This window comes from Adiantum capillus-veneris, chromosome 24 (assembly GCF_014529385.1).
Source record: "Adiantum capillus-veneris isolate H3 chromosome 24, ASM1452938v2, whole genome shotgun sequence".
NCBI lineage: Eukaryota > Viridiplantae > Streptophyta > Polypodiopsida > Polypodiales > Pteridaceae > Adiantum > Adiantum capillus-veneris.
Window position 1 is genome coordinate 142,301,878 of NC_140954.1, and position 24,203 is coordinate 142,326,080.

At 43.7% G+C, this 24,203-nt stretch overlaps 1 protein-coding gene across 1 annotated transcript in view; it reads right to left on the bottom strand.

Moving 5' to 3' along the window:
* Window positions 1–257: 257 nt before the first annotated feature.
* Window positions 258–24,203, bottom strand: part of LOC147427278 (sirohydrochlorin ferrochelatase, chloroplastic-like) — a 31,130-nt gene continuing 7,184 nt past the window's right edge. The window contains exon 5 of the mRNA XM_086498428.1: window positions 258–659. Within this exon, the coding sequence (XP_086354554.1) occupies window positions 528–659 (132 nt within the window). The 3' untranslated portion in view covers window positions 258–527. The remainder of the gene's footprint in view (window positions 660–24,203) is intronic.

Sequence of the window (24,203 nt, forward strand, 5' to 3'; positions counted from 1 at the left end):
TTGAAGTGAACTGATTAACATCTCTCAATAGGGGTTCTAGTTCTTTTTCCTTTATGGGAATATTGTGAAAACTATCCAATAATGCTTTTTTTAGAAGGATGGCTATTTTGTTTTCTTCAACTTCTCGGTGTTGGAGATAACCTAATTGAGTAACTCTATTTTTAAGTCTAATGACCAGATTAGCAGGTCATCTACCGCCATTTTAATCTTGTAAGTTTTTCATTTTAAATTCAATTTTTGTATGCAAAGTCCTGACAAACTTAATCAAGCATACCTATGTTGGCAATGGAGCAATAAACACTCGTGTGCGATGACAAAAAGGGGTCAGTCATGGCTACTACAGTCATTCAATACAGCCAGGCGGCCCAGCTTCCAATTCATCCTTTTGAGTAACCATCTTCTCTCTTACAACATAACATTAAACACACTACCACATGGTGCTCACCCTCCAAAATTTTATGTGCAACTTGCAAACTTTATGTATCATCATTGTAAGTTGTCGTTCTTTGCCACACTTATCTCATTCATCAAACACCATCTTCTGACAATGCCAAAGAATGGCTTACTTTACAGCGCCCCGTCCCCTCGCACATATCACATCCAGGTATCTTGCCAGCTGCATGGCTCAAGCAATGATTTATTCTATCCTGCATGATGTCCTGCAAATACAGCAAACATAGCAGCTTAGAAAAGCCTTTGAAAGAGGGGGCAATTCAGGTAGACTTAGATTTCTCAATGGGAGACTTGATTCTGTTTTCTCAATGGAAGACTCGCGACCCAGACACAAAACTGTCAACACTTGCTGCACTTCAATCCCTTGAAAAGAAGTCGTAAAGAAGTCTTTTCAATCCCTTGAAAAGAAGTCATAAAGATATACACACAGATCGAGCAGAATGGAAACGCCAGATCACAGGCCCATTTGCAAAGTTAGAAAAGGTTGCTATAACTCAAACTGTCACCACATTCAGCGAGGAGGGGGTTTAGGTTAGTGTTGCTTGCAGATATCCTTATGACAAGATGCACGTTTTGTCAAAGCCAGATATGTTCAAGTAGAGAAGTAGCAAGAAAGTGAAGGCTTGATCGAAGATAGAGCGAGCACTACGTGCATCAATCGTACAAATTTCATAGGACTCAAAAGGGGACATCAGGTCACACACCATAATCAGGCCTTGCACATCCTTATAACCATGAAGCACCTACCGACTAAGAGGGGAAGTGGCCTCTTAAAAGACCAGCCAAAGAGAGAAAAAGGCGAAGTTCACGGGAACAAGGTGGCCATCAACGAGGCAACCAGGCTCCCATCCCCCAACTTGTGACACACTAGAAATGCCCATACCTTATTCTCTACTTCATTGAATTTGCAGAAACAATCCTTAGCAAAGCTCCACGTCACCAATTCTAAGACACATCAAAAATGCCCATTCAGGATGGTGGGATATTCCTTGATGCTCGAAGTCACACATCCAAAGTTCCCGTAATAGAAGTATCCATTCTACGTACCCTAGTTGATACTCTAATTCCTTCATAAGCTGATTCACACGTCCAACACACATGAAAAACTGAGCAAACTTTAATATATATATATATATATATATATATATATATATATATATATATATATATATATATATATATATATATATATATCGAGAGAGAGAGAGAGAGAGAGAGAGAGAGAGAGAGAGAGAGAGAGTTGACACGGCACGGCTAAGTTCCGTGCTCAAATGCACCAGCCCCAAAGACTGGCACCCTTTCTTGGTATTTCTTTATTATCATGTTTCACAGGGTACAATGTCCGAGGGTCCTCTCTCTAGCGTTGCTCCCAAGCTTATCTGCAAGAGTGAGGCCCTAGGCACACTTATAAAGGCCCCTAGCCTATCCAAAAGTAATTACATTTCCTTTCCTTGTGAGCCGGTATCTGTTCTGGAACAAGAATCTCCTTGCTCTCTTCTACTTCATGTTGCTCCTCACGCTCCCTGTCGACTGGCACCTCACCTTCGAAAGCTTTCAAGAGACTCGCATGAAAAGCATTGTGAATCTTCCAAGTATCTAGCAACTTCAATCTAAAGGATACATCATTTATCTTCTCTTGAATCTCGAGAGGGCCATAATATCGCATCCTTAGCTTTAGAAAAAGCCACTCCTTTCCCTTTCGTTTCCTTAGGCGTGCCTTCTCAAGCCGTAAGAGCACCCAATCATCTTCTTTCAACTGCAAGTCGCGTCGATGTTTGTCAGCTGCATTCTTATGCCGTGTTGGAGACTTCTAAAGACTCTCGCGAACCATGACAAAAGCGATTCCAAATCTCTGGGGTATTGATCTGCTTCAAAAATCTTGTCTTTGGTGCTTAGAAATAGTGGAACTTCTTAGCACCCTCGATTACTTCAAACGGCGCCTTCCCCGTTGATGAATGAACTGTGTTGTTGTAGGAAAATTCCACCAAGGGCAAGTACTTTTCCCATTGAGTCTTTTGATCCAAAATGTAAGACTTCAATAAATCCAATTCCACTGAATGGCTATCTCAGATTGCCCGTCTATCTGTGGATGGAATGAGGATGAGAACTGCAACTGCGTGCCAATGTTCTTCCAGATCGATGATTGTCCAAATGCCATCATGCCCACTTTGGTCTTAGGAAGATCAAAATGAAATCCATGGCAATGCTTTCCAGGTGACGGGAGGGTATGGGTAAAGGCTGTAGCAGTCCTGGTGCCTTATGTCTGTAAAACTTGACCTTTTGGCATACTAAACAACTATGAACAAACTCATCCACGTCCTTCTTGAGCCTCGGCCAGTAGAAGTAACGCTCAACACCCTTCAAGGTGGTATCTACGCCGCAGTGGCCCGAAAAAGGTGGACAATGGCACTCTGTCAAAACCTTTTCCCTCAAAGGCTATGTAACACACAACATCGTTTTCTGCATCCAATAGCCGTCCCGTATGGAATAGCCTGCAACCGTCTCCCCACTCTGTATCCGGTCAGCAAAATCAAGATATGTGGCGTACTGATCTACCATATCCTCAAAGCTTCAATGATGTATCGCGGAAATAGCCAGAACCAAGGGCTTGCGAGACAACCCATATGCCACTAAATTCTTTTGTCTCCTTCAACATGGACGATCTGGAAATGAAATTGTGACAAAATGTTAGCCCTTCTGTAACCGGCCTGTTAACTTCAAAAAGGACGGTAGACTTTACTTCAAACCTTGATTTAGCTTTCACCCATTATTAGTCGTCTATTCTACCTGTGCTATAATGACACAAGAGAGGGGAATGGGATACAGATGCTAGAATGCATCTGTATGCGAGTCAGACACTAGATTGGCCCCTAAATAGGCGCCCCTTTCGGTATTTCTTTATTCTTTGAGAGGGTAAATTTACAAAGTAGAGTCTTGGGAATCCTTTGTCTATATGCAACTAGATACCACTTGATTTGGCCAAATTTCGGCAGCATAACAAACCCAAAACTTGCGCGAAACCAATTCCCCTGCTGGAACTCACTTCCACTGGCATAAACCCTCTGATTCCAACTCAAAAAGAGCAATTACAGCTCGCTGGAATTTCTGGTTTTTCACTTGTTTTGAGCCCCAACACTTTCCAAAAGTGTTCTCTGACAATTGGGCACAGTTCCCAATGCATCTGGCATCCATACGGCTGCAAAACAGTAAATTTCAGACCGCTGTATTTTCTGGTTAGGACCTGTTTTTGACCTAATTTCAGCTGTCAACTGTCCCTGCACTGTTCCCAATGCCTTGGACTATGTGCCCCTCGATTCTGGCCTGATTCCGAGCACAAAACAGTCTCAAAACAGCCCAAAATCAGCAATAAAACAGTGCTGATTTTTGTGTGTTTACTTGAGAGGTTATCACCCTCTCGTTTCCCTGCTTTGGAGTAGCAGTTAGCTACTCCTGTTCCTGTTCAGGGAGGATCTTGCCTCAGCAATAGAGCATCAAACCACAAGACTGTACATGGTCAATCTGATGAGCCCACTAGAGGAGCATAACCATAAAGAATAGGGGAGAGAGAGAGCAGTGAGAGGTGTGCAGGTCATGACATCCTGCATCTCACTATACATAGAGGGTAAGCTAGCACTCCATTGAAGCTCTCCCACCTATGAGACAGCACTCAAAAACGAGCTCACAGCTGAAAATCACGTTTTTGCCTTCTCTTTAAGTAGTAAACTGGCCTCAGAGTGCCAAGTGTCACTCATTTGTGCATTTTCCTGCTTTAGACCCTCCGGTCTAAAAATATCTCACCTGCAACCTCTGTTGACTTGGCCACAGAGTAACAAAATGATCCCCATGTCAAACTGCATGTAATGACGCGAAGACATTTTACTGTCCAAAAATAGCAGTCCCTAAAATTTAGGAGTTTCTACCATTACATTCTTCTAGGTCATCTGACCCTCTTTGTACACTGCAGCCACACCCAAAACTGAAATGTAGCCTATGTAGCAAAGGATTCCGCTTTGGCTAGCCAATGACCCCACTTTGGCTAACCATAGTCCTTGTCCAACCTTAGTGCTCTATAGCTCTCACGCCTGGACTCTCTCTGAACAGTTCCACACAAGCTATGCAATGCAAGGCACTTAGATTTCCAAAGGGGTGTTTCCAAAAGGTAAAACAAACGAAATTCCCCAAAGAAAGAGAAAATAAACAAAAAAGAAATTGCCACTGGCTGGTGACAGACCACCCTCTTGAAATCTCAAACGTCCTCGTTTTCACCTATGTCGTACATGCTTACAGTCAGCACTCGGGTGTCCGGACACCGTGTCGACACATGTACGACACATACATGCTCACAGTCAACACCTTGTTGACACATGTATTGCCTGCGTGTGAACCCTGTCCCAATGACATAGTGGAAGCATCACACTCTGCCATTGCTTTGAGTCCATAACTTTCCAATGACAAAATGGAAGCGTCACATTTTGCCACTGTCTTTTAGTACATGTTGAATCCAGTAACCTTTCGAGCATACCCAAACCGACAGTTTAAGAATGCAGTTACACATGTACTCTTCAATAGAAATAATTGTTGTACCCTTGACAAACTCACAAGAAATACTCACTTCTATAGCACGAAACGAACTTTTGGACATTCCATAAGAGCAATTGCCAAACTGACAATCTCTACAGCTCTAACATTCATGTAACATGCACTTCATTTGAGCTCATTGTAAGTAACATGTACATCATTTCTTTCAGAATCCATTGTCACATTGACAATCCATGTAGCTCTGAATCTCAAGGGGTCAAGGTAGATTGCAAACCAAGGTTTTAAGTTCCCATACTTTTAGTGACTCTGCAAGTTCACTTTTTTCCATCCACTTCACATCCAGAGGTGAATAGCTTTTGAACTTTACCAAACAGCACCTTACAACCTTGCCTTTTCTTTTCTTTCTTTATGTGCCAAAATCTATTCCGGGACCAAGATCTCGTCAAGTTCCTCGACTTCCGGCTCATCTTCAGCTGGCATATCTTCTGGCACATCACCCACATAGGGTCTAAGAAGACTCACGTGAAACGCATTATGAATCTTCCAACTTTCAGACAATTTCAACCTTTATGCAATATCATTGATTTGCATACTGAGCATCGAAAACAATCTTTCTCTGCTCTTCATCTTGATCTTTGGAGCTTAACCTGTGATCTACCCTTATGCTGTCACTTTTATTGTGCTGAGAATTCTCTTTTTCACCCAATTTTGGTAGCATAACTGTGGTAGAAACCTTCACAACCAAAAATCCACATATCCAAGTGATTATCCACGCATAATAGAGCACTTTTGCAAACCTGTCCTGGAAATTCAGCACGCTGAATTCTCTGTTTTTAGCTCCTAAAATGCTCCAGATCACTTGTATTACTGTCCTCTAGCTTCCCCGAAGCTCTTGGGACAAAAAGGCATCAAATAGGGTCAAAACCCTAAATCTGCACAAAAATACAGAAAGCTGTATTTTCTTCTTTCGGGCTCTGTTTTGCGTGCCAATCGCACCAATTCGTAGCCTTTGATCTTTTGCATTAGTAGGACTACTTGCCCTTTGATTTACACGAGATTTCTCGCAAGAAATCTTGTTAAATCATCCTGTACCTGTTTTGAATTAGCCTTTAGCTAATTCGGTACGTGTATGAAATTATTCCAAGCGGAAGGAGTCTGTCCTTGTAACAACAGTGTATTCCACCACTGACTTGCATTTTTTTTTCAAAAAAGAAGCAGCTTTCCTGACTTTAAATGCTCCTTCCAACAAATGCTTTGTCAAACTGTTCGAGGAAAGAGAAAACCTTTGTCCTCTCATCAAAGCCATTGAATGTGTCAATGGACTCACTGATTATCTTCTTTGTATGGCTTTAGCTTATCCATTGACTCCAAATTGTCAAAAGAGACAGTTTGCATAATGGGTACACCTGTGGGAGCCATCTGTACTCCCTGGCCAATAACATGCTGATGTCCAGGTGTCATATTCACTGATGGGATTGAAAAACCAGCCATACCCAAGTTGCCTTATGACACCCCAAACTGACCTTGTGTGTCCTGAAATCCAGCGTGCAAACCAATGTTTGCATACATGGGGTTGGGCACCATGCCTTGCATACCCCTAAACACTCTTCCTGGCATGCCAAAACTGCCTTGAACTTTTATGTGCTATTGATGAAGATTGTATGAACTCCATAAATCTTGGATTTTTCATCAATTGCTTGAACATGGTCACAGCAGTAACAACCTGCAAAGCTTTCTCTGCTTGGCCTGAACTCTCGCCAATTTCATGTGCAGTTGGAATAGGCTGTCTATCCTCTGAAGAGGAACCCTCTTCCTTGTTTCCATCCATCCTGTATCCAAAGAAAGACTCTCGTAGCCTTTCTCACCTGTAAATCCACTCGATCTACTTTCAAACTCTCTCTGTTTTCAAGGTCATCCCAAACTCTCTCTGTGTGTCTTTAACCCAAACTGACCAAGGCTCACTTTTTGACGAAAAAGTGATTTAATCCCGTCGATGGAACCATGTAACCGGCCTGTCAACTTCAAAAAGGGCGGTAGACTTTACTTCAAACCTTGATTTAGCTTTCACCCATTATTAGTCGTCTATTCTACCTGTGCTAAAATGACACAAGAGGGGGGAATGGGATACAGATGCTAGAATGCATCTGTATGCGAGTCAGACACTAGATTGGCCTCTAAATAGGCGCCCCTTTCGGTATTTCTTTATTCTTTGAGAGGGTAAATTTACAAAGTAGAGTCCTGGGAATCCTTTGTCTATATCCAACTAGATACCACTTGATTTGGCCACATTTCGACAGCATAACAATCCCAAAACTTGCGCGAAACCAATTCCCTTGCTGGAACTCACTTCCACTGGCATAAACCCTCTCATTCCAACTCAAAAAGAGCAATTACAGCTCGCATCAAATGCAGGATAGTTCTTGAACTTAACCAAGAACCGCCTTCGGACTTTACCTTTATTCTTCGTATCCTTATGTGCCAAAATCTGTTCAGGAACAAGGATCTCCTCGTTTTCTTCCACTTCGGGTTGCTCATCAGGCTCCCCATCATCAGGCACATCACCCTCAACAGGTTTCAAGAGACTCACATGAAATGCATTGTGAATCCTCCAAGTATTTGGCAGTTTCAATCGGAAGGAGACATCATTTATCTTGTCAGTGATCTGGAAAGGTCTGTAGTATCGTATACTAAGCTTTGGAAAAAGCTTCTCCTTTCCCTTTTTCTTTCTTAGGCGTGTCTTCTCAAAACGTAAGAGCACCCAATCATCCTCCTTCAATTTCAAGTCGCGACGATGGCGATCCGCTGCCTTTTTCTGTCGTTCTTGAGACTTCTGCAAAGTCTCGCGAACCTTGGTAAAAGCCGTATACAAATCTCGCGAATATTCATCCGCTTCAAATATCTAATCTTTCGTGCTCAGGAAGGATGGAACATTCCCAGCACTTTCAATAATCTCAAATGGCATCTTCCCCGTCGAAGAGTGTATCGTGTTATTGTAGGCAAATTCCACCAAAGGTAAGTTCTTTTCCCATTGAGTCTTCTGATCCGAGATACAAGACTTCAATAAATCTAAAACCACTGAATTGGCAATCTCAGATTGCCCGTCAGTCTGCAAGTGGAACGATGACGAGAACTGCAACCGCGTGCCAATGTTCTGCCAAATTGCCTTCAAAACAAACTCATAAATTTGGGGTCTCTGTCGGAGACAATCGTCTCAGACGTGCCATGTAATCGAAAAATCATCGTGATCATTCTATGTTCTCGGGAGATTAAAAATGAAATCCATTTCAATACTTTCCTAGGGGCAGGTGGGTATGGGTAAAGGCTGTAACAATTCCTGTGCCTTATGCCTGTCAAACTTGACCTTCTAGCATACTGCGCACAAACTCTTCCACATCCTTTTTGAGTCTCGGCTAAAAGAAGTATCTCTCTACCCCTTCATGGTGGTAGCAATGCCGTGGTGACCCGTAAAAGGTGAACAGTGGCATTCAGTCATAACCTTTTCCCTCAACGGCTGTGTAACGCACAACATGGTTTTTCTCATCAACTAGCCTTCCCGAATGGAGTATCCTGCTACTATCTCCCCATCCCGTATCCGTGTGAAAAAAAATCTGCAAAATCTGTATCTGTGGCATACTGATCCAAGATATCCTCGAAGCTCCTATGATGTATCGCGGAAATAGCCAGAACCAACGGCTTCCGAGACAAAGCATCTACCACCACATTCTTCTGTCCCTGCTCATGGACAATCTGGAAGTGAAACTGTGACAAGATGTTTGCCCACCGCATCTGCTTTTCCGAAAGCTGCTTCTATGACAAGAAGTAGCGCAAACTCTGATGGTCTGTAAAGACAGTAAAATCTGCTCCGAGTAGGTAATGCCACCACTGAGTAAGAGCATGGATAACCGCCAAAAGCTCTTTCTCATAAATCTGTGCTATCATCTCCGGCCTAGAGAACAATCGGCTCTCGTAAGCAATGACATGGCCTTCTTGCATTAAGACCGCACCCAGACTACGACCACAAGCATCACAAAATACTTTAAATGACTTCTGCAAGTCTGGCAAAGTCAGATCTGGTCCTGTAGTCAATTTTTCTTTCAATGTCTGAAAGGCAGTCACCTCTATGGATCCCCACGAGAAAAGGGACTCCTTTCTGTATCAAGATATGCAAAGGGGAAGCAACCTCTGCAAACTTTCGAATGAACCGTCTGTAGTACGAACACAGTCCGAAGAAGCTTTCAACTTCATGGACATTCTTCAAATCGGGCCAATCACGGATAGTGTCTATCTTGGCCGGATCCATTTCCACTCCTGCTGTTGTGACAAAATGTCCCAAAAAGTGCATCTCTGAAGCATATGATCTATGTGTTCTGCTTCATTCTTGGAGAAAACAATGATATCATCAAAGAAAGTGCCAACAAATAGCCTGTACTCTCGAAAAATCTTGTCCATCATCCAGTTAAATGTCGCAGGAGCATTGATTAAGCCAAAAGGCATCACCAAAAACTCAAATAATCCAAAAAGTAGTGCGGAAGGCTGTCTTGTAGACGTCTCCTGTCGCGATTCAGATATGATGATATCCACTCTTCAGATTAATCCCGCTAAAGCACGAGGATCCCTGTAACCTGTCGAGTATATCATCGATCCTAGGAATCGGAAATCTGTTCTTGATGGTGATTTTGTTGAGAGCTCTATAATCGATGCACATTCTCCAAGATCCGTCTTTCTTCAAATCCAACAACAGTGGAGAGCAATACGGTGAAGTACTAGGCTAGACAAGACCCTTTTCGAAGAGGTCTTTCACTTGGTTCATAATCTTTTCAGTCTGTACTCGGGTCACACGGTAAGGTGGCCAGTTCGGCGGCGTGCTTCTAGGTATCAAATCAATGGTCTCATCTTTAGGCCCTCTAAAAAGCAATCGGCATGAGTGTGGAGAAAAATCTTGGCGTTCTTTTGTTCAGGTCAAAACATATTCAACCTTTATCCATCGTTCAGTTCTCTCCCACAAGAATGAGTAAAGAAACTGAAGTTCATCAAGTACAATCTCTGAGCCCTTCATTTATCAAAGTTGCTTTCTCGGTCCGGTAGTCAACCACGGCGTAGTTCTTGTGGTAACAAGGGATTTCGAGTAGAACGTTGTCAGGCATTTTTTGGGTGGAAATGAGTCGCTAATCCATGCTAAAAAGCTTGCTCACTAGTCCCAAGTACATAGATGTACATAATGCTTTGAGTTTTCGGAGTGCTCTTGTAGAATTTATGTATAAAGGCTTGGTTCTGCCTTGTCATTTGCAAGAGTTTCGGGTTGGTCGAACTTCTAGAAGGTGGTTATTAATAAGTGCTTTCAGTCATGCTTGATAGTCGGTGAATCGGACTCATACATCATGAGTTACATGCATTGGAGGTGGGTGGTACCCTACTTAGAAAGTGGATGCGGATGCATGCGAGGAAAGGCAAGTGGGCTGATTTGATGAATTTAATTAGAAAAAGTGTGGCCGAGAATTTTTGGAAATAGCCGAAGTGATAAGCTCCGAGCCGGGCTTTACAACGTTGCATTCGGTGTTCGGAGTTACCCGCCACGCCTCCGCCAAGATTGCTCGGTGTGGGCGCAAAATAGGAAATTTACTGGGATTTCAAGGAGGTGGGAGGATGGTGCCAAGTGGCAATGGAATAACCCCAAATGGGGGGGAGCAAATGAAAATTGGAGGGTATAAGGGGAGGAGTGGGTACCCCCTTAGAGTGTATCAATGGAGTTAATAGAGCTTCTTGGCCTTGCTTGCGAGGGCTCGTAGACTTTGGGGAGAGGAGGGGGCGCCTAATTTGTGTTCCCACTGCCTGGACAAGAGAAAATCCCTTGGGATAAGAGCCAAAAAACTCCCCCTTTAATAGCTGCATTTCTCTGCACACCTACAGACACTTTCCAGAGACCGCCTTTTTGGAGCTTTTTCAAAACCCTCGAACTTCAAATGCTTGTAATTTGCTCATTCCTTATCGGAATCAAGCATATGGATGCTCTACGGACATCTACGCGAGCCAATCTACACACTCATGTTCTCTATTTCTTCTAATTCCAAGTTGGTTTCCGCTAGAGCTGTTCTTCTCCAAGCCTTATAGGTGTTTAACACTGGTGGGTTCGACGGTGCAGTTGTTCTTCTTTCTGACGGTGTGATCGGTGCAAGGCTATAGGGGCATTCGTTTTCATTGTCGTTTGCATTCCACATCGTTTTGGTGCCCCCACGGAGGAGAAATCCTCATGTGCTCCAATTTTCGCAAAATTTGTCCACTATGCAGGCAGAGAATATAAAGGGGATGTGGGTCTTTATGGACAACCGCCTATGTATATGCTATTCGTGGACAATATTTGAGGCGGTCGTTTAATTTGGATTGCAGCCTTTGTGAGGGTCGTGAGGTTTTGTGAAGCAAAGCACTGGGGACCGGGTTACCCAGTGTGAGGTGGATTAGATACTGGAGCGATCCATCGACATCCCTTGAGTTTTCGACGTCACATGTAAGTGTTTTTGTGGCAATCAAACATGGCAGACGAGTTCCGACAATTTCATGGATTGCCTAATGAAAATGCACAAACGTTTATTGAAAAGTTGGAAGTCAATTGCTTACTGCACAATATACTAAACCAAGCTATATTGTTGCGGCTGCTACAATATAGTTTACAGAATGAGGCAAAAGTTTGGTTACACAATTTTGAGGAGTTGATGCAGGCACAAAACCCAGGGGTGGTTTTGGAGTACAATCGTGTGAAAGCAAGCTTTCCTAGCACAATACCGATCCATCGAAGTACCAGATGAAGTTTGGCATGAAATTCTGGGATACACTCAAAGGGCTAGTCAAAGTGTTGATGATTTTGTCATGCAGTTCACCCGTTTATGGGATAAATAGACCCGGGCTTCGGGAAACGAGATCCCTCCATCCATGTTAAAGAAGGACCGTTTTGTGGCAAACTTAAAAGAAAGTTTGAAGTTCAAAGTTGAGCTGAAAAGGCCCGCCACCTTCAAGGAGGCAGTCACCATTGCCAGAGAGAAAGAATGGAAAGCTCAAAGGCTTAATGAATACGGGAAAGCGGTCCCTGAGGAAAATAATGGTAGCCAAAAGGAGAAGAATCAGGGAGAAGTTGGAGGCCAACCTGTCCAAAGGGCTGCTAGTACTGAACAGTTACAACGAAATATGCAAGACATGATGACCATGATGCAAGAATTACGACTTAGCGTTCTTGGTGGTGGTGGTGGTCGTGGTCGTGGACGTGGTAGAGGGATGGCTCAGGCATGTAAAGCTCATCCTAATGCTAACCAGGGTCATGGGCAAGGTGGTTTTGAGTCCGCAGAGGAGGTTCATTCCTACTTGTGGTGAGCTTGGTCACATCAGCACTTATTGTCCAAAGCCAACAAGGATGGGAGGGGATATGTTTCTACTTCCTCAGCAGATTCCTAACAGAGCTAATGATTATGCATTGGATATACGAGGAGATCAAGGTACTGGACAAGAAAATCAAGCCTCAACCTCTGGTGGTCATGTGGGTATTGTGCGGGTGGAAAAGAAAGACGCAGATGTGTTGCCAATAGGCAAAAGAGAGAGGGAAGGCTATGCAGCACCAGGGCCTAGTCGAAAGAAAGGGAAGGAGGAGGGTGAAGATGCAAAAGTCAAGAGAAAGAGAAAGCCTCGTAGACAATTTGAAGTGGCAGATTTGCCTTTGGGAGAAGGCCAAACAGCTTACAGTTTAAAGGAGGACCTGATTGGGAGGAAAGTAGATTGTACTTTCGGACAGTTGATGAATATGGTGCCCAAACTCAAAAGGCAGTGGAAGTCATTAGTGAATCCAGAAAAAGAGCCGAAGCATGGACAAGTTAGAGTGTTGTCCGTGGGAGAGTTACCCGACATCTGTCCTGTGGTGAATGCTTGGCACAAAGGTGTGGGCATTGGAGAAGCCTATATTGATGGAAGTGCTCAAGTTTGTGTGATCACACAGTCATGTGTCGAGAGACTGGGTCTCATTACATGCGGAAGCTCTGGGTTTCGGATTCGACTAGCAAACCATGCCAAGGTGAAATATTTGGGGATGATCAGGAATTTGGAAGTTGAAGTCTTTAACGTGAAAGTTATGGTGAACTTTCATGTTATGCCAGCTAGTCTAGGAGCCTTTCCTCTCATTTTGGGACGACCTTGGTTGAGAGCTGTTGGTGCCGTGCAAGATTGGGGCAAGGGCACAATCGGTATGCATGGCAAGGAGGGTGAAAAGAGGGTGTTTAATATGACTACCAAACAACCTATGGCACTTGAAAATGTGAGTGAGAATGATGAGTCCGAAACTACCAGTGATGATAGTTCTGAAGACTCAAAAAGTAGCACTACTTCAAGTTCCAATGATGAGGGTGAAGTGTCATTCTTGTTGTTAGACGAGGAACAGAGAGAAGTTAGTGAAGTGCTACAATTATCAGGGAATATAAATGCTTCAAGCCGTTTAGAGCAACTTGAAGAGTTGATGCAACCTAAACAGAAACTGCCAGTGAAGAAAGAGTTGATTCAAAATATGTTGAGTACTAATCTGACACAAGGAGAAAGAAGGGAGTACTTAGCAATGTTGGACAGGTTTCCAAATCTTTTCATTACCTCATTTCAAGAAATAAGGGGTTTTGTTGGGGATCCTGTGAAGATCGAGCTAGTTGAAGGGCCAAACCAATCAGACAGAAGTTAAGGAGGATGGGCAAGGAGCAGCTGAATGCCTTAAAGGAAGAAGTGGATAAGCGTTTGGATGCAAGGTTCATTGTGCCAATGGATAATGCTGAATGGGTAAGCCCTATAGTAGTCCCCCAAAGAAAGATGGGCGTTGGAGAGTATGTGTTGATTACAAGCCACTAAATGCAGTGACCAAGAAAGATTCTTACCCTTTGCCTTTTATTGATCAATTGCTAGATGTAGTGGCAAGTTTTGAAAGGTACAGTGTTTGCGATGGCTATTCAGGATACTTCCAACTTATTCTTGCTCTTGAAGATCGGAAAAAGACCACCTTTATCACCCCATGGGGTTGTTTTTGCTTTTGTTGCCTTCCTTTTGGGTTAACAAATGGGCCGGGAGCTTTTGAAAGGAAAGTAGACTGGGTCCTTGCCTCATTTCTTGGGAAGTTTGTCAAAGGGTTCATAGATGATTTCTGTGTATACAGTTCAAGGAAAGAGCATGTTCAGAAGCTTGAAATGACATTTGCAAGGTATGATGAATGCGGGGGTCAGTTAAACCCCAAAAAATGTCATTTGACGCAGCCAAGGGTGAAGCTTCTTGGACATGTGATTTCAGAAAATGGGATTGAGGCAGATCCAGAGAAAGTGGAAGCCTTATTATTGTTGTCATCCCCAAAGGATACAAGACAATTGGCTACTTTCATTCAGAAGGTTAAATATATGTCTCGATTCATACCTTTGGCATCACAGTTACTGTACCCACTGCAGCAAGTGGTTAAAAATGATCCATTGGAGTGGACACAAGACAGTGAAGAAGTTTTCGATAAGGTCAAAGAAGTTTTGAGCACACTGCCTATTATGCAAGCTCCTGACTGGGAGAAAGAATTTTATGTTAACCCTCAGTGGGAGTTGATGCCATTGGGGCTATGCTATTGCAAAGAGGGAAGGAGTCCAAGTATACGAAGCCTATTTATTATGCTAGCCGGGTTAAAACCCCTCATGAAAGAGAGTACTCAGAGATTGAGTTGGTAATGATCAGTATGGTCTATGCTTGCAGACGATTCACGCATTACCTATTGCAAAAGTCGTTCACTTTTCTCACCAGCTATTCATTGCTGCCTCAGTTGTTTAATAACTCAAATATATCAAAGACAGTGATGAAATGGGTTATAGAACTGCACGAATTTCAATTCACTTTTTTGGTGGAAGAGAGTACTCAGGCTACCCTGGCAGATTTACTCACTTACAAAGAGACTCTTGTTTTGGTTAAGGAAGAGGTGGTGCAAAAGAAGAAGGTCGAAACTCTTGCTATATCCAATGCTTCACTGTTATATTTTGATGGCTCTTATCGAAGAAGCCATGAAGCTGCTTCTGGAGGGATTGTTGTCTATGATGCGCAAGGAAATCTTGTGAGGAAACAAGGGTTAAAGCTTGATGCGAAAAGTAATAATGAAGCAGAGTACATGGCCCTTGAGGGCGGTCTGCACATTTGCTTACAGTTGGGAATTAAACGCCTGCAAGTCAAAGGAGATGCCTTGTTGGTTGTGAAGCAGGTATTGGGGACGTGGAAGAATAAAAACCCTAAGTTGAAAAATTTGTGTTTCAAAGTGAAATCTTTGCTTAAAAAGTTTGAGGCATGGAGTTTACAACATATTGAGAGGTCTCAAAATGAAGAAGCTCATGATGCTGCCCAAGAAATGATCACTTGTGTATTTGTGTTGAAGGTTGATGTCCCTCTGTATCATGGAAGAGAAGTGCTATCAAAGGAAGCGGATTTTCTGCTTTCAGGTGTTTTACCTGAAGATTTGCCATCATCCAAAAAGTATGCTTTTATGAGAAGAGTCAAAAAGTACAAAATGCTTGATGATGTGCTTTACATGAAATGAAGTGATTTGATATTGCGACGTGTGCCCTGGAAAGAAGAAATCTATAAGATTTTGGAAGAGAACCATGAAGGATCCTGTGAAGGACATTTTGCCATGAAAATTATGCTACATAAGATTTTACAAGAAGGCTATGTGTGGCCAAGTGTCCAGCGGGATGTGAACCATTGGTGCAAGTCTTGTTTGTCTTGCCAGAAGATGGGGAAGAGAATTTTGAAGCCTGAATTGCGAAAGACGATTTTAGCTTTTGATGTATTTGAAAAATGGGGTCTTGATGCTATTGGACCCTTACCCATGACAGGTAAAAGAAATGCTTATATTCTGACAGCAGTGGATTATTTGTCACGTTAGGCAGAAGCTAAGGCTGTCAAACAGATTACCAGTAAGGAAATGGGGAAGTTTGTGTACGAAGATATATGTTGCAAGTTTGGTGTGCCTTTAGAACTACTTTCTGATCGGGGACCAGGATTTAGAGAAGAGTTGTTTGATTTCCTTTGTGGAAAGCTTAATATACAACATAGGTATTGTCACATGACACATCCCAACCCTATGTGTCCGTGGACAAGCTACAGCACAACAGGGTTCAGTCAATCCAGTCAAGTCTAGATTAGCAGTGATCTGGCACTTTTGTGAGTCTATTCGTAGACCGTGCATGCCCAGTCACTTAGCATAGATGCATATCCTCTGGTTGCACACAGCATGATCATCAGTATTCCCTTCAGGATCCATCAGATTCAGTCAGGGGAATTTTCCAGTGCATTTAGCCTATTTTCCCTATTTTTGGTATTTTCACTTATTAGATTTAAGTGACTTTCCAACAAAAGTAGGTAGGGCAACTTTGCTAAGTTAATATATAAGCAAACCCAAGTTAACACTTTCTGGCAGAAGAGGCAGCAGGAGCTTCCCGCTCAACAGGCAACTTCTCAGCAGTAACCCCCGCACCCCTAGCGTTTTTGGATCTCCATCTTCGCGGGCGTTTTCCAACACTTGGCGCTTCAGTCTTTACCTGGATCGTCATCACCCTCAGCACCCTAGCGACTGCAGACTCCCATTATCGCCATCAGATTCCAGCCTTGCTAGCGTTTTCCCAATTCAGCCATCAGCGTTTTTGGAGGCATCTAGCTAGCGTTTTTGCTAAGCAACATGGCACATCAGCGTTTTTGTTCTCAGCCCTAATCTGCAGCAGATACACACAGTTTTCAACCTTAGACACACTAGCAAAGCAACCCTTGAAGCATTGCAGAAGAACCACTATTTTCAGCCCAAGAAAACGCAGCCAAAACAGTCATTTTCAGCCACCGAACAGTCCCGAATTTCAGCGATTAGAAGATCACAGATTTCAGCCATCAAGTCGTCGTCGTCATCACCGTCGTCGTCGTTGGCATAGTCCAAGTTGCATCAGTCCATTGCATACGCATTGTACACCTTTGTGCAATCAAAGTAGACCACTCTCGCCGAAGAGAATGGGGCCTTCGGAGGAGGGTTTTACAACCTCTCGGGTGTCGTATCTCTTTTCTCTCCTTCTCTCAGTCTCATTCACTTGCACGCACAATATCCACTCACTTTGTTCGTGATCATAGCACTCTCCATAAGACGGAAGGTTCTCTCCTTCCCTAAGAACTAAAAGGAACCTTGAGCAATAAAGATCACTAATCTTGAGAAAATACAACATTCATTCCGCTGCACCTAACATTGGTATCAGAGCTTTGGAAGTGTTCTGCATTACTCAAGGAAAGAACCACAAGAATTTTTTTGCTTGTTGCGGTTGCACGAACCCAAGTGTACTTGGGCGTGGCGATTCCTAATCGTGTTTTGTTGAAAAGTGACAGGAATCCCAAGAAAAAAGGGCTTGTCCAGCCTCCCCTTGTATCTCTTTTCACTCATTGAGAGCGGATCGTGCACTTAGCGGCCGGCCAATCGACGTGAGGTGGGAAAAAGCAACCTTGGTGTGAGCGCAAGGCCGCCAAGGGGTGCGCCCGCAGAAAAGAGTAGAACTCGGGTGAAGAGAAGATCCTTCTCCAACGCGATTTGTAAGCGAAAGAAAACCTCAAGACCCTCAAGACCCCAAGAACCCAAGAACCAAGACCCTCAAGAACCCAAGTTCCTCGTGAACTTAAGAACCAAAGATCATAGTGCATGGTCGTCACCCGAAGAGGAATGGATACTTCGCATACAGGTGGATACGTCGCATACAGGTGATAAGCATGAGAGAGGCAACGAAGATTTTTCCCCACCAGGAGACTTTTTCGACCCTCCCGCTTCGCCATCTACGCCACGAGTTGTACTAACTCCTATGGAGATGATGGTAAAGTCAATGATGGACATGATGCTGGCACAACAAGAAGCGACTCACGTCACTTTGGAAGTGAATCGCGTTGCGTTGGCACAACAAGAAGCCAATCGCTTTGCTTTCGAACGCGAGCGCGATGAACGAAATGAACGAAAAGCAAAAAGGGACGCCGAGCGTGAAGCTCAAGGGAGCTACGCACTCAAGAATTTATTTCCCACGTGCTAGCCTCGAAGACCGAACCACCCAAAGATCGTGGAAGTTCATCAAGTGACACAAGCCACGATGCGGATTCCAACCATCTAGTCACAGAGAAGTTGACTTTCAGTAAGTATGACGGTAAGATGGATGCTACAATTATTCATTCTTGGTTGCATCAATTTAATGCTTATTTTGCGACAACTAAGAAGACAAGAAATAGCAAAGTTTTGACAGCAGCTATGTACCTTGCCAGTGATGCCATCAATTGGTACCACGCATGGCAAGAGGCACAGCTAGCTGCGCACCTAGAGGCAGCCGACGGATTCACGTCCCTTTCCTTCGATTGGGTTGCTTTCCAAGACAAGCTCAAGGCACGGTTTATGCCATCTCAGTACCTCGCACGATTGAAGGACGATTGGCGCTCTCTCAAGCAAAATGGTATGCCAGTCATGTCTTTTTCTAATCATGTTTTGCAGCTAGGCACTCAGTTACGAAAATCAGATGATGAGCGCAAAGAGGCTTTTCTCTTTGGATTGGACGAGTATATCAAGTACGATGTCGAGGTGCTCGATCCAATCGATCTCAACAAGGCGGTAGCGATTGCTCTCGCATAGGAGATGAAGCACAACAAAGGAAAGCCTAAGGAGAACAAAACTTCCACAAGTACCTCGCAAACTTCTCAGAACCCTCAGAACGGTAAGAATGGTAAAAATGATAACTCTCCTAACCAATCTTCCAACAGTCTTTCAACAAAGAATTCTTCCAATGAATCTAAGGGTAAGGCTAACACAATTGCTAAACCTAAGCTTACTCCATATGAAAAGGTAGCACAAGGAATTGTAGGAGGATACATCACGTCGAAGAACAAAGCACTTATTCTAAGGAAGGTCGTTGTTTTCATTGTCACATTAAGGGTCACATAAAAAGAACATGTCCTAAGCTTGAATCGAATGAATCTAAAGAACCCACAGCACCCACTTCCTCTATCAATGCAATGAATGATAACACGAGTGTGCCCCAAGTTTCTCAGGACCCTCCCATTGATGAATCTCTCATTAGATGTTATGGTCGTACATCGGGGCACCATTTTGTCATATTGTTTGACCCAGGTAGTTTGCATGATGTGATCAATTTCTCTCTTGTTGAGAGAGCCCGCCTCGAAGTTAGTCCGAGATCTCCTATCGAGGTCTCTGGCTTTCGTCCTGGTATGGACATTCTCATCACGGAGGAGTGTCTTGATGTGTTGTTTGCAATTCAACAGACTGCCTTCACTAGAAGATTTGTTGTTTCTCCTCTCTTAGGATGTGATATGGGCATTCGATGGTTTCGTGAGACTAACGCTCTCATTGATTTTGAGGCTAACACTTTAACTCTCAATGCCAAAGGTGATTCTCCCACTGTCTTTCATGGAGAGGACATTTCTCATTCTCCCTCTCTCATTGCTAATATGCAAGACAGGATTGAAAGGATACGAGATAAGAGGATTCTCTCAATCTCTTTTTCTCCACAGCATGACACACAAGATTTGCATGATTATGAGAAGCATGATGATTTGAATGATAATGATTTGCATGATGATTTGGATGAAAAAGACAAGCATGATGAATTGCATGAAGATGATGTGATTGTTCACAAGGATGATGTGTTAGTGAATGCTTTTCCTAGCGAAGCTAACCTCGTTGTAGATTCGATCAATCACGAAGATCCGATCTTGGCTTTCGAGTCGAGGTCCAAAGAACCCCCACAGGACGATGCGATCATTCAGGACGAACTGATCTTGGCTCTCGAGCGTAGGTCCAGAGAATCATCACAGGGAGTATCATGTGTTCGCATGATTGATACGCACGCATTGTTCAAATGTTTCATTCGTGATCGTTTCTTGTATTTTAGTCAGCATCGTTATGTGATCCCTTTTCCTAGGCATGACATATTGCATGTTGAGCACGTTTCTCTCATGGATGAGCATGATTGTATGCGAATTGTTCATGAAAAGCTGAAAAGTTTGTATGTCAGGAAGTCACATTCCATGTCTCTTCCTTGCCATGACACAGTTTCCGAAAGAGCACATGAAAGTATGAGCACCAAGCATGGGCATTTCCAATGTGAATTGCCACAGTTGATGTCTCTAGATCTTAAGAGAAAGATTCGATCGCATTGTTTGTATGTGTTTGATGAACGGGTTGTCACTCCGTCTCTATGTTCATCTACATTGCATACACAATCTTTAGAGAAGACAAGATATTTTTCCTTCACTTTACATGGAATGGGTATGTTCATGGTTTTGTGTTGGAGATGGTTTCAGGAATTTTCAGCCATGGAGATTCTTGAAGACGAAAGAAGCAGGTCTCTAGACGAAGTTGAAGCATCGAAGGAGCCACAGAAGACTTTGTGTCGCTTTCGGCGCGGCCCAAAAAAGCAAGCGTTGCGGACCTTTATGAAGTTCAAGTACCGCACGACCCACACATCGGAGTGGGCCGGCGAAGAGTCTCTTCCAGGATTCCGGATACTGTTGGCAATCTCCCTCGACGCCATACAGTTTGGTACCAGTACCTCACTTTAAAAAGGAGGGGATGTCACGTGACACATCCCAACCCTATGTGTCCGTGGACAAGCTACAGCACAACGCTACAGCACAGCAAGGTTCAGTCAGTCCAGTCAAGTCGAGATTAGCAGTGATCTGGCGCTTTTGTGAGTCTATTCGTAGACCGTGCATGCCCAGTCACTTAGCATAGATGCATATCCTCTGGTTGCACACAACGTGATCATCAATATTCCCTTCAGGATCCATCAAATTCAGTCAGGGGAATTTTCCAGTGCATTTAGCCTATTTTCCCTAGTTTTGGTAATTTCACTTATTATTTTTAAGTGACTTTCCAACAAAAGTAGGTAGGGCAATTTTGCTAAGTTAATATATAAGCAAACCCAAGTTAACACTTTCTGGCAGAAGAGGCAACAGGAGCTTCCCGCTCAACAGGTAACTTCTCAGCAATAAACCCTCCCCCCCCCCCAACACCCCTAGCGTTTTTGGATCTCCATCTTCGCGGGCGTTTTCCAACACTTGGCGCTTCAGTCTTTACCTGGATCGTCATCACCCTCAGCACCCTAGTGACTGCAGACTCCCATTATCGCCATCAGATTCCAGCCTTGCTAGCGTTTTCCCAATTCAGCCATCAGCGTTTTTGGAGGCATCTAGCTAGCGTTTTTGCTAAGCAACAGGGCACATCAGCGTTTTGGTTCTCAGCCCTAATCTGCAGCAGATACACACAGTTTTCAACCTTAGACACACTAGCAGAGCAACCCTTGAAGCATTGCAGAAGAACCACTATTTTCAGCCCAAGAAAACGCAGCCAAAACAATCATTTTCAGCCACCGAACAGTCCCGAATTTCAGCGATTAGAAGATCACAGATTTCAGCCATCAAGTCATCGTCGTCATCGGCATAGTCCAAGTTGCATCAGTCCATTGCATACGCATTGTACGCCTTTGTGCAATCAAAGTAGACCACTCTCGCCGACGAGAGTGGGGCCTTCGGAGGAGGGTTTTACAACCTCTCGGGTGTCGTATCTCTTTTCTCTCCTTCTCTCAGTCTCATTCACTTGCACGCACAATATCCACTCACTTTGTTCGTGATCATAGCACTCTCCATAAGACAGAAGGTTCTCTCCTTCCCTAAGAACTAAAAGGAACCTTGAGCAATAAAGATCACTAATCTTGAGAAAATACAACATTCATTCCGCTGCACCTTACAGGTACAGTTCTCCTTATTATCCACAATGCAATGGTCTTAATGAGAGATTCAATGGAGAGTTAGTGAATATCTTGACAAAAATGACTCAAACACATGGGAAGACTTGGGATCCAGAGTTGCCTTGTGCACTATGGGCTCATAGAACCGCTATCAAAACAAGCACAGGGTTTTCTCCTTATCACTTGATTTATGGCAAGGAAGCTTTATTGCCTATTGAAGTGGAAATCCCTGCACTTAAGTGGTTGTCATTGGAAGGTGAAGAGCAGCGAGATGCTTGGCGGAAAAGGTTGTTGGATTTACAATGCTTGCAGTTAGACAGAATTTTGGCCTTGAGTCATTATGAAGAAGTGTCAAAGAAGGCTCAGATGAAGGCCAATGAATGCGTCAAGGATAAAGGAATTGAAAAGGGTGATCTTGTGTTGCGGTACAATAGTAAACTAAACAATACTTTCTAGAAAAAGTTTCAGATTAAGTGGGAAGGTCCTTTTACTGTTGTAAACAAATTTCAAAATGGCACATATCAATTGGTAAACTTAAATGGTGCAGAGCATAAATACCGTGTTAATGGTTATAGATTGAAGAAGTATCTGGCACGTTTGATGACAATTGTGACTGATGAAATGCTATCAATAGAAGAAGACAATGCGGAAACATCTGAAAATGTGGATGAGGTTTCTGGGGATGAAATGCAGCAGTTATTCATCCTAGGGACCTCTGCTTGTCATGAATGACTAAGCACGCAAGGGGGGGTTGGCAAGCTATGTTAGGCATTTTTTGGGTGGAAATGAAGTCGCTAATCCATGCTAAAAAGCTTGCTCACTAGTCCCGAGTACATAGATGTACATAATGCTTTGAGTTTTCCGAGTGCTCTTGAAGAATCAAGTGTATAAAGGCTTGGTTCTGCCTTGTCATTTGCAAGAGTTTCGGGTTGGTCAAACTTCTAGAAGGTGGTTTTTAATAAGTGCTTTCAGTCGTGCTTGATAGCCGTTGAATCGGACTCATACATCATGAGTTACATGCATTGGAGGTGGGTGGTACCCTACTTAGAAAGTGGATGCGGATGCATGCGAGGAAAGGCAAGTGGGCTGATTTGATGGATTTAATTAGAAAAAGTGTGGCCGAGAATTTCTGGAAATAGCCGGAGTGATAAGCTCTGTGCCGGGCTTTACAGCGTTGCATTCGGAGCTCGGAGTTACCAGCCACGCCTCCGCCAAGATTGCTCGGTGTGGGGAGCAAAACAAGAAATTTACTGGGACTTTAAGGAGGTGGGAAGATGGTGCCAAGTGGCAATGGAATAACCCCAAATGGGGGGGAGCAAATGAAAATTGGAGGGTATAAGGGGAGGAGTGGGTACCCCCTTGGAGTGTATCAAAGGAGTTAATGGAGCTTCTTGGCCTTGCTTGTGAGGGCTCGTGGACTTTGGGGAGAGGAGGGGGCGCCCAATTTGTGTTCCCACTGCTTGGAAAAGCGCCCTGCCCATTTTTTGGTCTCCAGACACTATCCCTCCCCCCCCCCCCCCCCCCCCCCCCCCCCCACTTGCCTTGGTCAAAAAGTGGCCGACAGCCCATTTTTTTATCCAGAAAAGGCTCAAAACGGACCAATAAAAAGGTGCCCAAAGGGGGAAATGAAGTCGGCTAAGAGGAGAGAGAAAATCCCTTGGGATAAGAGCAAAAAAATTCCCCTTTAATAGATGCATTTCTCTGCACACCTACAGACACTTTCCAGAGACCTCCTTTTTAGAGCTTTTGCAAAACCCCCGAACTTCAAATGCTTGTAATTTGCTCATTCCTTATCTAAATCAAGCATATGGATGCTCTACGGACATCTACGCGAGCCAATCTACACACTCATGTTCTCTAATTCTTCTAATTCCAAGTGTGGTTTCCGCTAGAGCTGTTCTCCTCCAAGCTTTATAGGTGTTTAACACAGGTGGATTCGACGGTGCAGCTGTTGTTCTTTCCGATAGTGTGATCGGTGCAAGGCTATAGGGGCATTCGTTTTCATTGTCGTTTGCACTCCACAACGTCACTCGCGTGCCCTGAACACCCCTATCATTGCAAACGAAGTTTGCCAATGCTCAGTGTAATGGCAACATCCCATCCGGGTGCCAATCGAACTACCTTCGCCTGTGGCGTCAGTCTGTCGGGCGTAATTCCAAATCGAGCTGCCAATTCCAAGTGAAAAGAAGTTGGCCTTGGCTCCTTCAAAAGAGCTTCCTGATCCTTCACTTTGCCCCAAAAGCGGCAAAGTTTGTACTTTCATTCATTTGATTCGGTGCAGGTCCCATGCCATGTGGTACCAGTTCTGCTTTTCTATCTGCCTTTCCTGCCACGTTCCTCAGCTGCTCACAAACTCTCAGGCCTATCGTCGTCTTTATCATTCTGTTCTTTCTATGCCTTTTTAGGGCACTT